The sequence below is a fragment of the Octopus sinensis genome, linkage group LG13 (assembly GCF_006345805.1).
Source record: "Octopus sinensis linkage group LG13, ASM634580v1, whole genome shotgun sequence".
NCBI lineage: Eukaryota > Metazoa > Mollusca > Cephalopoda > Octopoda > Octopodidae > Octopus > Octopus sinensis.
Genome location: NC_043009.1, coordinates 990,057 through 1,006,491, shown reverse-complemented (window position 1 = coordinate 1,006,491; position 16,435 = coordinate 990,057). Strand labels below are relative to the sequence as shown.

The 16,435-nt window shown below is 42.1% G+C and overlaps 1 protein-coding gene across 2 annotated transcripts in view; it reads left to right on the top strand.

The window, feature by feature from the left end:
- Nucleotides 1–16,435, top strand: part of LOC115218421 (nuclear factor related to kappa-B-binding protein) — an 87,074-nt gene that overhangs the window by 13,623 nt on the left and 57,016 nt on the right. The window contains exons 3-4 of one of the 2 annotated variants that reach the window (XM_029788226.2): nucleotides 11,544–11,621; nucleotides 16,356–16,411. In XM_029788226.2, coding sequence (XP_029644086.1) covers nucleotides 11,544–11,621; nucleotides 16,356–16,411 — 134 coding nt within the window. Of the gene's footprint in view, nucleotides 1–10,659; nucleotides 11,065–11,543; nucleotides 11,622–16,355; nucleotides 16,412–16,435 lie in introns of those variants that run through there. The other variant, XM_036508104.1, reaches the window with a different exon arrangement.

Below are 16,435 nucleotides of genomic sequence, written 5' to 3'. Positions count from 1 at the left end.
ATGTAGTTTTCAAAACATCTAAAATTATTTCTTTAGGGAGTTATAAATTAATTATAAATTAATTAGTATCATGGAACTTTAGGTCTTGGGTTGGTAAACAAGAATGTATGATCGGGGGGGTGGGGGTGATTGAAAGAAAAGAGGGGGTATGGATATCTAATAAAGCTTATTTTGATTGTCATCTTAAAGGGGAAGAAAAATGAACTGTTAAAAGGAATACTTTTTAAAGGATTATTGGTGGAATTTAAGCTAAGAGAGAAAGGGAAGGAGTAAGTTTCAAACTTAGTTTACTTATACCATTAAAGCAGAATATAAATATATAGATGTATAAAGGCTAGAAAGAAATTTCAAATATAACTAAATAAAGGGTTGCTGAGACCCCCTTCGGTCATGACTGATCTTGGGATTGAACCTAGAAAGTTACCCTCCCAGGCACAAGTCCAGGCAAGGTTGTTTATGGAAGACTAGCAGAACACAACACGCAGCCTGGTCTGGGATTCGAACTTACAACTTCATGATCGCAAGCTCGACGCTCTAACCACTGAGCCATGCGCCTTCACAAATAAGGGGTAATGTGTAATTTAATATATGATAATATAAGATTGCAGCATATGTGAATTTTATGGAAAAAAAAATCATAAATTCCCACCAGATTATTATGCTATAAAACTTTAAAAATATAAAGAAATAAAAAATGATAAATCTAATATATATATGTATGTATATATATGCATATATATATATATATATATATATATATATATATAGGCGCAGGAGTGGTTGTGTGTTAAGTAGCTTGCTTACGAACCACATGGTTCCAGGTTCAGTTCCACTGCGTGGCACCTTGGACAAGTGTCTTCTACTATAGCCTCGGGCTCACCAAAGCCTTGTGAGTGGATTTTGTACAGAAACTGAAAGAAGCCCATCATATATATGTATATGTATGTGTGTATATGTTTGTGTGTTTGTCCCCCCCAACATTACTTGACAACCGATGTTGGTGTGTTTACGTCCCCATAACTTAGCGGTTTGGCAAAAGAGACCGATAGAATAAGTACTAGGCTTACAAAGAATAAGTCCTGGGGTCGATTTGCTCGACTAAAGTCAAATGGCCACAGTCAAATGACTGAAACGAGTAAAAGAGTATATATGTGTGTGTGTGTATATATATACATACATACATATATATATATATATATATATATCATCATCATCATATATATATATATTTATAATAAGAGCAGCTCGTATACGAGTGGGTATATATTTGTAAAAAATGAAGTTTGAAAATGCCGCTATATTAGATAAATTTTAATTTTACATGTTTCGGTTATTGAAATAACGAACCTTATCAAAAAAATTTTTTTATATAATAAAGAGAGTTCATGCTATATGCTTAAAGAGTATGATGGAACAGTTCATAATTGTGACATACATTCAATAGAGTCAAATATAAAAAATCCATGTTCTTGAAAAGGCGAGGAGTTCATTATAGATTTTACCTTGTGTTCCAATGGGAGCAACAGTAATGATTCTTGGTTGGCGTCTGCTGGCGTAATTTATATCATCATCATCATCATCATCATCATTTAGCGTCCGCTTTCCATGCTAGCATGGGTTGGACGGGTCAACTGGGGTCTGTGAAGCTGGAAGGCTTCGTCAGGCCCAGTCAGATCTGGCAGTGTTTCTACGGCTGGATGCCCTTCCTAACGCCAACCACTCCGCGAGTGTAGTGGGTGTTTTTTACGTGCCACCTGCACAGGTGCCAGACAGAGCTGGCGAACGGCCACGAACGGATGGTGCTTTTACGTGTCACCGGCACGGGGCCAGGCGATGCTGGCAACGGACACGAACGGATGGTGCTTTTACGTGCCACCGACACGGTTGCCAGACAGAGCTGGCAAACGGCCACGAACGGACGGTGCTTTTACGTGTCACCGGCACGGGGCCAGGCGAGGCTGGCAACGAACACGAACGGATGGTGCTTTTACGTGCCACCGACACGGGGGCCAGGAAGAGCTGGCAAACGGCCACGAGCGAATGGTGCTTTTACGTATCCCGGCACGGGGCCAGACGAGGCTGACAGCGGACACGAACGGATGGGTCACTTAACCCCTGCTTTCTGATATATGATTTGATTTTGATTGTTCTCACTGGTCTTGCCGGGTCTTCTCACGCACAGCGTACTTCCATAGGTCTCGGTCTCTGGTCATTTCCTGGTGAGACCTAGAGTTCGAAGGTCGTGCTTCACCACCTCGACCCAGGTTTTCCTGGGTCTACCTTTTCCACAGGTCCCTCAACTGCCAGGGTGTGGCACTTTTTCACACACCTATCTTCATCCATTCTCACCACATGACCATACCAGCGCAATCGTCTCTCTTGCACATAACATCTGATTCCTCTTAGGTCCAACTTTTCTCTCAAGGTACTTACACTCTGTCGCCTATGAACACTGACATTACACATCCAACGGAGCATACTAGCTTCATTTCTCGCGAGCTTACGCATGTCCTCAGCAGTCACGGCCCATGTTTCACTGCCATGTAGCATGGCTGTTCGTACACATGCATCATACAGTCTGCCTTTTACTCTGAGCGAGAGGCCTTTAGTCACCAACAGAGGTAAGAGCTCCCTAAACTTTGCCCAGGCTATTCTTACTCTAGCCGTTACACTTTCAGCACACCCACCCCCACTACTGACTTGGTCACCAAGATAACGGAAGCTATCAACTACTTCTAGTTTTTCCCCCTGGAAAGTGACGGAAGTTGTTTTCTGCAGATTTTCAGAGGTTAATGCTCCCGAGCATCTGCCACATACAAAAACCATCTTCCTAGTTAGCCTTCCTATGACATTGCTGCACCTCTTATGTGTCCATAGCTTACACTTGGTGCATCTTATAGAGTTTCTGCCTACACCTTTTCTACAGATCGAGCAGGGCCATCTACCTGAAGGTGTTTGTGATTTGTCTACCTTCCTACTTATTAGGACTTTGGTTTTAGCTAGGTTGACTCTAAGGCCCTTCGATTCTAAACCATGCTTCCGCACCTGAAACTTCTTCTCCAGTTCTGATAATGACTCAGCAATTAGAGCAAGGTCATCAGCATAGAGGAGCTCCCAGGGGCATCCTGTCTTGAATTCCTCCGTTATTGCCTGGAGGACTATGATAAATAGGAGGGGGCTGAGGACTGAGCCTTGGTGGACCCCTATCTCTACCCGGAATTCTTCACTGTACTCATTGCCAACCCTCACCTTACTAGCAGCGTCCCTGTACATGGCTTGCACAGCTCTCACTAACCATTCATCTATTCCTAATTTCCTCATTGACCACCATATGAGGGATCGGGGGACCCTGTCGAAGGCTTTCTCCATGTCAACAAAAGCCAGGTACAGGGGCTTATCTTTGGCTAGGTATTTCTCCTGCAGCTGCCTTACCAGGAATATAGCATCAGTGGTACTTTTCCCTGGCACGAAACCAAACTGCATCTCATCTAAACTAACTCTCTCTCTAATTACAGGTGACTAGGCTATAGCCGACACTACCAGATATTTTGAGCATCTCTGCAGTGATACCTGATGGGCCAGGGGCTTTCCCTGTCTTCATGCTTCTAATTGCCTTAGCTACTAAGGAACTATCAACCCTGATAGCTGGTCCCTCCGTTGGGTCAACGTTCGGCAGACTCTCTTTATCCCATTCATTTTCTTTATTCAGCAACCTTTCATAGTGGCATCCAAGCCTCTCTCTTTGCATCCTCGTTTAGCGCAAGTGAACCATCTTCCATGCGAACACAATTCTCTCCCACCACATCACAATTCTCTCTCACACACTGTCTTGCAACGCGAAACACCTCCAGTCTTTGGTCCTCACGGCGCAGAACATTGGCAAATTTTTTCTTATCTGCTTCCCCTCTGGCTAGATAGACCTGTCTCCTAGCCTCCCTTTTAGCAGTCTGATACAATTCCCTGCTACCACCATTCTTCCAGTGCTTCCAAGTCTGTCTCTTTTCTCTAATAGCCCTGTCTACGACACTGTTCCACCACCACGTTACCTTGGGACGAGAGGGGACTTTGCACCAGCCACAGATCTGGTCAGTGGCTCTCAGCAGGTTGTCCCTTAGAAACGTCCAGTTGTCCTCTACCCCATGTGATACTCTATCCTCTTCTACTTCGTCAAAGGCTTCAAGTAACATGTCTCTAAATCTCTGTCCATTCACAGGATCCTTAAGCTTCCAGATCCTTCTTCTCCATGTTGGTCGTCTTCTGGTTGTCCTCCTACTCCTGATCCTAAAGTCACTAACTACCAGTCTATGTTGTGGGGTACATTCTTCGCCTGGGAAGGTTTTGGCATTTATAAGTAGCCATCTCTCCCTTTGCCTGGCAAAGATGTAGTCAATTTGGCTGGTATGTTGGCCCGATCGGTAGGTGACTAGGTGGCTGGTAGGTTTCCTGAAGTTAATGTTGCAAATCATAAGATTATTTGCATCGCAGAAGTCCAGCAGCCTGGTTCCCTCCTCGTTGCGGGAACCAGAGCCATAGCCTCCATGTACGCCGTGGAAGCCCCTAGCATGTCGTCCAACGTGACCATTGAAGTCACCAGCCACAAAGAGAAGGTCTCTGTCGTTCGTCAACGAGGTAGTCTGCAGTAGAGTGTCATAGAATCGGTCTTTCTGTCCATCAGGTAGCCCCGACTGAGGAGCATAGGCTGATATAATGGTTGCTAAACTATGATGAAGCGCTAATCTAATCTTAAGTATTCTGTCGCATACTCTGATTACCTCAATTACTTTATCTACCCATTTCTCAGCGATAAGTATACCCACGCCTCCAACCCCGTCAGTGTTCCCTGCCCAGAAAATCTTGTACCTGTGTTCCTTGCCTGTGAGGAACCTAGCAGAACCTCCTCTCCACCTTACTTCTTGCATGCAACATATATCCACACGTCTCCGTTCAAGCATCTCAACTATCTCGCCAGACCTACCTTTCAGTAGAGACCCTGCGTCGGTGGACAGTAGCTTCATGTACCTGAAAAGAAAGCTCGCATTTGGCAGAATTCATGAGCAAGTAATACAGTAGCCTTCAATTCAACCTGCATAACACTACCCATTCATATTTTGCACTGTATGATCATTACCTTACCTAGGTCGAAACTAGGGGTAGGGATGGTGAAAGAGCATTTGCAGTCTTCAAGGGAAGCAACCCAGGGATGAAAAGAATAGGAACTTCCGGCATGTGTGGAGGGGGTGGGTGGGCGGGTCAACCCCAAACTAGCAAGAGGATTCTGTTAATCGTGATAGCAAGAAAGTAGGTTTGAAAGTATCAGAGAAGTCAAATTTTAGGGGAGACGATGAGTGGCTATGAAACGGGAGCAAATAGGGAGACAAGACTAAACGAAAAACATTACATGAATGGTATGTTGAAAACTGAAAGAAAATATGAATAGAGGTTACTGAAAGGAAAATATGAGAGAGAAATTCAAGGAAACTGAAAGAATAGTGATTATACGTGCAGAGGGTAGTAGGAAGCGAGGTTGAAAGAAGAAATCTTAACTTTTAGCCATTCATGAGCTGTGCATTCGTAGTGGAGTTGAAAGCGAGTGGGCTTAGCGATTTGCGATCGCTAGTTTATATATGGCGATGGTGGTTATCGAAGACGGGGGCATATAGAAAACATAGGGAGAGGGACAGGGTTAGTTGGGGAGGAGAAATGGTCAAGGAACACATGTGTGGTTGCTGTGCGATGGGTTCTGACTGGCATAGTGGAACAAGACGAAAGTGTCGATAATATTTATATATATCATCATCATCATCATCATCATCGTTTAACATATGTATATATATATATATGGGTGCTGAAGCAGCTGGTTGGTCATTCAAATGTCGATGTGATTATATCTTGACTTTGCAAAGGCCTTTGACAAAGTTGATCATGGCATGATATGTCACAAGCTGCAAAATCTTGTTATAGCTGGTAAACTTAGGAGAGTTACTGCATGAGTTCCTAAAGAATAGACGTCAGACAGTTGCAGGCAAAGAGAAAGACAAATTTTGAGTGGTGTCCCTCAGGGAACTGTCTTAGGGCCATTACTGTTTATAGTAGTCCTCTTAGACATACCCACTGTTACTAGTTATTCTGATGATACAAAATTATCACAAGCAATAAAGTATCCTGATGATGTTGTAAACCTGCAGAACGACCTAAATGCAATATGCAAGTGGGCAGAGCAAAACAATATGCAATTTAATGCTGAAAAATTTCAAGCACTGCGCTATAAGATCATAAATGCTCCACACCTGGCATTTACAGGACCCTGAGGTACTGCAATCCCAGGGCCACAAAAAATGAGAGACTTGGGCATCAGTATGTGTAATCATGCATCATTTCACAAGCACATTACCAAATTGGCAGCAAAATGCAAACAACTGGCAGGATGGATACTAAGGACATTCAGAAAAAGAGATCAAGAAATCTTGTTGACTCTATGGAAGACCTTTGTCCTCAGCCACCTAGACTACTGCTTTCAGCTGTGGTCAGCTCACAGCATTAAGCTAACAATGGAGCTTGAAGCAATCCAGCATAACTACACAAAAAAGATTGCTACAGTCCAACACGTGAACTACAGGGAGAGGCTGAAAGAACTACAACTCTACTCCCTAGAGCACAGACATGAGAGATATGTAATAATTTACGTGTGGAAAATACTGGAAGGTCTAGTACCTAATTTTGGCATCAAGTGTTATATGAAATGCTCGTGCTGGATGCCACTGCATAGTACCGAAGATACCATCCAATGCATCTAATATAAGAACCATGTACTGCAATAGCCTACGGTTCAGAGGACTACAGCTCTTCAATGCTCGGCCAAAACAATTGAGAAACTTACACGATATAGATGTACAAGTCTTCAAAAAGAAACTGGACACTCTCCTATCCACAATACCAGACGAACCAATGGCTTGATATGAGGCACATTTTAGGGCAGTAGTGTCAAATTCCCTCATAGACTAGATGCGCCTTGGACAATTTTGGTGGGATCGCATTAGTCAGAGGAGAGGAACCACAGAAGGATTGTGGAGAGGGTACAAAAACAAAGAGTGAAAAAGATCATAGTGCTACTCCAGCATGACTGCAGCCGCCTAGCTGAAACACATAAAAGAATATATATATATATATATATATTTACATATATATATATATATATATGTATATATATATATATATACAGGGGTTGGACAGAATAATGGAAACACCTTAAAATTTCAAACAAATTATTTTAATATGGGGTAGAACCGTCTTTGGCAGTAATTACAGCTTGAATTCTACGAGGTATGGACTTGTACAAAGTTTGAATTGTTTCCAGAGGAATTTTTGTCCATTCTCCAGCTAAAACAGTCTCCAGTTCTTGTAGTGATGATGGTGGAGGATATTGACTCCTTACTTTTTTTCTGAAATGCACCATAAATGTTCAATTATATTGAGATCTGGGGACTGTGGTGGCCAGATAAGATGTTCAACTTCATTAGAATGTTGCTTGTGCCATTCAGTAACAACTTTAGTTGTGTGAATTGGTGCATTATCATCCTGAAAGATTGCATTTCTCTCGGGAAACAGTTCTGCAACCACAGGCTGAATTTGATCAGATAAAATGCTTAAATAGTCTTGACTATTAATTCTACCATGAAGGGAAACCATTGGGCTGGCGGATTTTTAAGATATAGCCCCCCCCCCCAAATTATCACAGATCCTCCTCCATATTTAACAGTTGGAAAAAGGCAGTCTAGGTCAAATGCTTCTTTTGGTTCTCTCCACACGTATACTTGGCTGGTGGTCAGAAATAAGGTAAAGGATGACTTGTCCAAGGAAATAACATTCTTCCACTGCTCTAGGGACCAGTTCAAGCCAGTGGAAAAATTGCCAAACACCCTGATTTTGTTGTTCTTTTTTTTAATATGCACCATTGGAGCTACCCATGTTGCATATTCCACTTTTTGGATGACACCAATTTTCTCTAATCTGTCTAATTCTTCATTGACATGTTTTACCACAGCAAAAGGTACTGTTCTTTTTGGTTTGAACACTGGTATTGTGTTTTCCTTAACTTGGAAACATGCCTCAGTTTTAGTACGCAAACCTAATTTATTCGACAACACTTCAGAAAAAGCATATAAAAATTTTTGCTTCAATTCATCTGATACCTTATTCTTACTGGAGGAACAATCATTTATGTTTTTACTGAACAGATTTATGGGAATCAAATAATTCCATCCAGTCAGTACCAAACAAGTTTGTTGCCCTTTTTAACACAAACGCTTTTGCTTTACAGGTTTTACCACAAAATGTAATGTTGTTTTCTATTTCGCCAGTGATGCCTCATGCACTTTTTGATGTTTTCCTTAATGTAGGTTTCTCAATTTTCTTCCATGTGTCAGTATCAATAATTGTAGTGTCACTACATGTATCCAGCTGTAGTTTCACGTTCGTATTGTTTATTTTTACATACATATACTTTCTTTTTTTGGTGTCATCATAACTTTCCATTGAGCAAACCTTTTTAGAAGAATTTTTTTCTGACCTTCTTTGCTTTCGCTATGCAGTGCAAGCTTTTATGATCTATTTTTTGACAGCTAAAACATTTCTGAGTGTTAAATGGACAGTCTTTTTTAAAATGCAGACTTCCACACCCATAGCATGGATTTGGTCGTAACATTCTTTTTTCTTTACTTACTCCCATTTGACATGTCTGTACTTGAGAGAAATTTTTTCTTCAATTTTCTTTATGTCCTATCACAAGTTGATAATTCTTTGACATTCCTCTGCTACAAGCTGCAGGGTTAAATTCTGGTCTTCCTGTTCTAGTTTTGTAAGAATCCATACATGTGTTTCTGGAGCTTTGTTTGCCATCAAACCCTGCACAAAGATGAGGCATTTAAACATGTCCAGAGATAATTACTTCAGTTTAAATTTTTCACACATTTTATTTATAATTCTGGCATAGCTGACAAATTCTTCATCCTCTTCTTTTATTAACCTCAAACATTCCCAATGAGTGTTAAACAGGGGACTCTTATTGCTGAACATTTTGGATAGTAATTCAATTGTTTCCTCAAAACAAATTTCGCTTGTTATTTTAGGCAAGATAAAATTGCAGTATTTTTCATGTTCTGAAGGACCCAGTTTCCATAACAGTAGTCTCACTTTTACATTGTCTGTCTAACACTTGTATTCTTCCTTGAAGATTTCTTTGTATCTTCTGAAATATGTCGAAAAAGTTATACCCTGTTCTGAGTTATAACTAAAATCAGTTATAGCATTCACAATACTGTCTCACGAAAACGAACTTGCAGTGTTTCCTGACTTCTTTAAACACAACTCCATCAACTCTTTGTGTTGTAGCTGTTGCTGTTCTTCTTCTTCCAATCAGGACTCATGCCATTAGCCACAAAGAATAATCTCTAATTCGAGGCTACTCTAAGCTACTAAGAATGCGTGTGGCAACTTGAAGACCCACCCACCACACACGATAGACTGGTGGTTGCACGGGTACGAAAGCTACGTTGTTACCTTCATTCCGTAAATGGTAGCTTTTAACGGGTGGAAAGCTGAACCATCATGGGGTACAGAGGATTCGCAACCTAGACTAGGGTCTGAAAGTTTACCACACCATAGTGTGTTACACCATGGTTCCTCTGCTTTGTGGCAGAAGTAGGAAGAAAAAGTGAGAGAAAGTTATGGTGAAAGAGTACAGCGCCCCCCTCTCCCACCCTCCAGAGCCTCATGGAGCTTAGGTGTTTTTGCTCAATAAACACAATGCCTGGTCTGGGAATCGAAACTGCGTTCTTACGACTATGAGTCTGCTGCCCTAACCACTGGGCCATTGCGCCTCCACAGCTGTTGCTGTTGTAATTGTTGTTGCTGCTGCTTTTCCTCTGTAATATGCCAGCTATTAGGTCTTCCATATTTAACGAATTTTTTCTATCATAAAAATTGTTAACGACTAATGTAAGTTTCGAATCACTTGTTGCCTCTGTTGTCACTTGGTCTCTGTCTTTGTCACCTTAGTGTTGTGCACTAATACAGTGTGATATCTATTAATTGTACCACAGAGCAGAGTGGACACCAACTGTCTCCACTTGATGTGTTCCTAAATACTGTGCCAACAACTGTACTTATACATGGTCGGCCAGTCCATTCTCACAGGGGGGTGTCATGATTGTCACCATAACACACAGACACACACACACATTGTTAATGTGTGTAGACATGATTATGTGGTAAGAAGTTTGCTTCCCAACCACTTGTTTTGGGGTTCAGGACCACAGCTTGGCACCTTGCGCTAGCTCTGGGCCAACCAAAGTTTTGTTGGTGGATTTGGTAGACTGAAACTGTGTAATAGTCTGTTGTGTATATATAAATGTATATGTGTATATGTGTGTGTGTGTCCACCACCACCACCTGTTGACAACTGATGTTGGTTTGTTTATGTCCCTGTAACTTAACTGTTCAACAAAAGACACCCATAGAATAAATACTAGGCTTGAAATAAGTACTGTGGTTGAGTTGTCCAACCTAAAATGCTTCAAGGCAGTGCCCTAGCATGGCCACAGTCCAGTGACCAAAACAAGTAAAAGATAAAAGAATATTTATCTCTCACTCTCTCAATAAAAAAAAAAAAGAATTTTGTCATAAAGTTTCTTTCGTTGATAAGAAAAGAACGAAACAGCCAAGGTCCCCCTTACTATTACTACTACTACTACTACTACTACGATAACTACTATTAGTAGTCTACTTTGAACTAATTATATACATACACACACAGACACTCATATATATATATATATACACACATTAAGTAGTAGTCTAGCTGTTTCTTCTCTTTCCTCATTACATTTCTTTAACATCTTTCTTTCTCTACTATGTCTGTCTCTCTCTGTCCCTTGCTGCTGCTGCTGGGGCTGTACCTTCTATACCCTACTTACACCGTAATAGTCGGCTGTTGTAGCAGTAAACCGAGCAGAAACAATAACAAAACAACAACACAAAATATTAGAGAAAAGAAGACAAAAACAGAAAGTCAAAGAAAAAAAAAATTCAATTTCCAGAAAGAAGAAAACGCAAGGATCAATGTAGTCTCGTCTTTGAAACATAATTTCATCATATATATATATATTATATATATATATATATATATATATATATATATACATACACACACACACACACAATTTATACATAGATAGTGAAATGTATGTATATTTAGCTCAGTATACAGCTAACTAAATGACCTGGCAATATTTCTATGAAATACACATAGAGAAAGTATCAAAGCAGATAACTGCCTTTGGTATATATGTTAGAGGAGATGGACAAACAAAGACATAGAGACATACTGCCAATTGTATTAATTTGAGATGACAGAAAAGAGTGAGAGACTTGTCACTAAGTTTGTGCTCATTTCTGAATCAAATTAATGTGTATCAAGATTTTCAATATAAGAATATCGAAAATTGTGGCAGTTAACTTATTCATAATTGTTATTTATTGTTTTTCAGAGTTTTATATTTAATGAAGTAATCAATTTTGAAACCTGGGAAAAAGTGCTCACACCAGCCCAACGCCATCATCTCTTGGTAAGTAATGGATTTTTAGCTTTTGGGAGATATTAGATATTATTATACACACTAAATAAGATGGTAACCTGGCAGATTCGTTGCCATGTTGGACAAAAGGCTGAGCAGCATTTCTTCTGAGTCTCTATATTCTGGTTTCAAATACCACTAAGGTCAACTTTACCTTTCATCCTTTCAGGGTTGATAAAACAAAATACCAGTCAAGTAGGGGGGGATATAATTGATTAACTCCATCATCTTCATCATCACTATTACCATTTAACGTCTGTTTTCCATGCTGGCATGGGTTGGACAGTTTGACCGAAAGTGACCAGCTGAAGAGCTACCTGGGCTCCATTTGTCTGTTTTGGCCTGGTTTCTATGCCTTTGCTAATGCCAGCCACCTTACAGGTGTGCATTTATGTGGCACCAGTACCCCTAAAATTGCTGACCATGTGCCAAGATTTGAAATTGTTATTCAATGCTAAGTAAATGACCAATTCTATCATAGAGGTAAAAATAGCCAAGTTGTAAAAAAAAAGAAGTTGTTTGTAATCACCTGATTTAATTACCTGATTTAACCCTTTTGCCACTGGATTTCTGTTGAGGTGGTCTCTGTTTCTTTCAATTACTTTAAATGTAACAAAGAATTTAGTAAAATAACTCAGCTATCATTCGGCTAGTATTAGGAGCATAAATTGTGACTAAAATTTGGTGGAAGATTTTAATTCAAAACTTATGAAAACAAGACATTTGTACTCAGAGCCAGAACCGGTTTCCGCCGGGTTGGTATCGAAAGGGTTAAGACAGAGAGAGAGACTGTAAGGTGTTCTGTAGTGTGATTGGTAATACAACTACCTGCAAAGTGATAGATACATTAGTTCAAATCCCATCAGTTGACCGGTATCTCTTTGCTCTCTCTCAAATTCGTCATCAGTATAGTCATCTTTGTCGTCATCATTTGAAAGGTAGGTCTGGAGAGATTGTAGAGCTGCTTGAACGGAGACATGTGGATGTATGCTGTATCCAGGAAGTAAGGTGGAGAGGAGGTTCTGCTAGGCTCCTCACAGGCAAGGAACACAGGTACAAGATTTTCTGGGCAGGGAACACTGACGGAGTCGGGGGCGTGGGTATACTTCTTGCGGAGAAATGGGTAGGTAAGGTAATCGAGAGTAAGTGACAGAGTAATTAAAATTAGATTAGTTCTTCACCATAGGACAGCTACCATCATCTCGGCATATGCCCCTCAACCAGGGCTACCGGAAGGACAAAAAGACCAATTCTATGACACCCTATTGCGGACTACCTCATTGACAAATGACAGTGACCTTCTCTTCGTGGCAGGTGATTTCAATGGACATGTTGGACGACATGTCGGGGGCTTCCATGGCGTCCATGGAGGCTACGGTTTTGGCTTTCGAAATGAGGAAGGAACCAGGCTGCTGGAGTTCTGCGATGCAAATGACCTTATGGTCTGCAATACCCACTTCAGGAAACCCACCTCTCACCTAGTCACCTACCGTTCTGGCAGACACACCAGCCAGATTGACTACATCCTTGCCAGAAAAAGGGAAAGAGGGCTGATTATAAATGCCAAAACCTTCCCAGGCGAAGAATGTACTCCCCAACATAGATTAGTAGTTAGCGACTTCAGGATCAGAGCTAAATGGTTGCCCAGAAGAAGACCAGCTTGGAGGAGAAGGGTCTGGAAGCTTAAAGATCCTGCAAATGGACAGAGATTTAGAGACATACTACTCGAAGCCTCTGACGAAATAGAAGGGGATATAGCTTCACTTAATGTGGAAGACAACTGGAGATTCCTACGGGACAACCTGCTGACAGCCACTGACCAGATCTGTGGATGGAGCAAAGTACCATCTCGACCTAGAGTAACATGGTGGTGGAACACTGTGGTTGACAGGGCTATTAGACAAAAGAGACGGGCTTGGAAGGACTGGAAGAACGGTGGTAGCAGGGAATTGTATCAGACAGCCAAAAGGGAAGCTAGGAGACAGGTTTATTTAGCCAGAGGGGAAGCGGATAAGAAAAAATTTGCCAATGTTCTGAGCCGTGAGGATGAAAGACTTGAGGTATTTCGTGTTGCAAGACAGTGTGTGAGAGAGAATCGTGATGTGGTAGGAGAGAAGTGTGTTCGCATGGATGATGGTTCACTTGCGCTAAATGAGGATGCAAAGAGAGAGGTTTGGAGATGCCACTATGAAAGGTTGCTGAATAAAGAAAATGAATGGGATAAAGAGAGTCTGCCGAATGTTGACCCAACAGAGGGACCAGCTATCCGAGTTGATAGTTCCGTGGTAGCTAAGGCAATTAGAAGCATGAAGACAGGGAAAGCCCCAGGCCCATCAGGAATTACTGCAGAGATGCTCAAAATATCTGGCAGTGTCGGCTATAACCTAGTCACCCGTATAGTCAACCAGGTGATACACGAAGGAGTCATACCCAATGACTGGTGTAGCAGCATACTAGTCAACTGCTACAAAGGTAAAGGTGATGCCCTGGACACAAATAATTACAGAGGTATCAAGCTGTTGGATCAGGTAATGAAGGTTACGGAGAGGGTCATAGCCCAACTAATTAGAGAGAGAGTTAGTTTAGATGAGATGCAGTTTGGGTTTGTCCCAGGGAAAAGCACCACTGATGCTATATTCCTGGTAAGGCAGCTGCAGGAGAAATACCTAGCCAAAGATAAGCCCCTGTACCTGGCTTTCGTTGACATGGAGAAAGCCTTTGATAGGGTCCCCCGATCCCTCATCTGGTGGTCAATGAGGAAACTAGGGATAGATGAATGGCTGGTGAGGGCTGTGCAAGCCATGTACAGAGATGCCGTAAGTAAGGTTAGAGTTGGCAGCATGTACACAGAAGAATTCAAGGTAGAGGTTGGGGTCCACCAGGGTTCAGTACTCAGCCCCCTCCTATTTATCATAGTCCTCCAGGCAATTGTGGAGGAATTCAAGACAGGTTGCCCCTGGGAGCTCCTCTATGCTGACGACCTCGCTCTAATCGCTGAGTCACTATCAGAACTGGAGGAGAAGTTCCAGGTGTGGAAGGAGGGTTTAGAATCGAGGGGCCTTAGAGTCAACCTAGCTAAAACCAAAGTACTAATAAGTAGAAAGTTAGAAAATCCACAAATATCCTCAGGAAGATGGCCCTGCTCGATCTGTAGAAAAGGTGTAGGTAGAAACTCTATAAGATGTACCCAGTGTAAGCTATGGACACATAAGAGGTGCAGCAATGTCAAAGGTAGGCTAACTGGGAAGATAGTTTTTGTATGTGGCAGATGCTCTGGAGCATTGACCTCCGAAAATCTGCAAAAACAACTTCCGTCACTTTCCGGGGGAAAAACTAGAAGTAGTTGATAGCTTCCGCTATCTAGGTGACCAAGTCAGTAGTGGGGGCGGGTGCGCTGAAAGTGTAACTGCTAGAATAAGAATAGCCTGGGCAAAGTTTAGGGAGCTCTTACCTCTGCTGGTGACTAAAGGCCTCTCGCTCAGAGTAAAAGGCAGACTGTATGATGCATGTGTACGAACAGCTATGCTACATGGCAGTGAAACATGGGCCGTGACTGCTGAGGACATGCGTAAGCTCGTGAGGAACGAAGCCAGTATGCTCCGATGGATGTGTAATGTCAGTGTACTTACTCGACAGAGCGTTAGTACCTTGAGAGAAATGTTGTACCTAAGAAGCATCAGTTGTTGTGTGCAAGAGAGACGATTGCGCTGGTATGGTCATGTGGCGAGAATGGATGAAGATAGGTGTGTGAGAAAGTGCCAATCCCTAGCAGTTGAGGGAACCCGTGGAAGAGGTAGACCCAGGAAAACCTGGGACGAAGTGGTGAAGCACGACCTTCGGACGTTAGGTCTCACAATGGAAATGACTAGAGACCGAGACCTATGGAAGTATGCTGTGCGTGAGAAGACCCAGCAAGACTAGTGAAGCCATAATCCGTGGCCCCTACCTGGGACGTAGTCAGTCCACCTGTGCATACCTTCCTTCTTGTGACACTTGTGAAGACCTGTTGAGGCAAGTGAGAATCGAATCGAATCAAATCAAATCAAATCGAACCAAATCAAAATAGATGAACATCAATGGAATTTGTATCCTTGTGGTACCAGTGCCGGTGGCACATAAGAAAACCATCCGAACGTGATCGTAGCCAGTACCGCAACGACTGGCCTCCGTGCTGAGGGCACGTAACAAACACCATCCGAGCGTGGCTGTCCGCCAGCCCCGTCTGGCACCTGTGTCGGTGGCACATAAAAAACACCATCCGAGCGTGGCCGTCTGCCAGCCTCGTCTGGCACCTGTGTCGGTGGCACATAAAATCACCCACTACACTCTCGGAGTGGTTGGCGTTAGGAAGGGCATCCAGCTGTAGAAACACTGCCAGATCTGACTGGCCTGGTGCAGCCTTCGGGCTCCCCAGACCCCAGTTGAACCGTCCAACCCATGCTGGCATGGAAAGCGGACGTTAAACGATGATGATGATGATGATGATGATGATTTATTGTCCATTTTCCATGCTGGCATGGGTTGGACAGTTTGACAGGGGTTGGCAAGGCCAGGCGCTGCACCAGGATCTGTAGTCTATTTTAGCTTGGTTTCTGCAGCTGCATGCATTTTTGAAAGCCTGTTTTCTATGTAGCACCAGCACCAGTGCTTTCGCATTCATGTTTATAATATCTAAATATCATTTTTAGCAATAAGTTCATTTAGAATTTTTATACAAAATTTCAGAAATTTCTGCCTACATTTCCTGTTGATGATCAAGAACAAAAACAGATAACTGTCAAGTAAGTGTTTCAAATATTAAAATT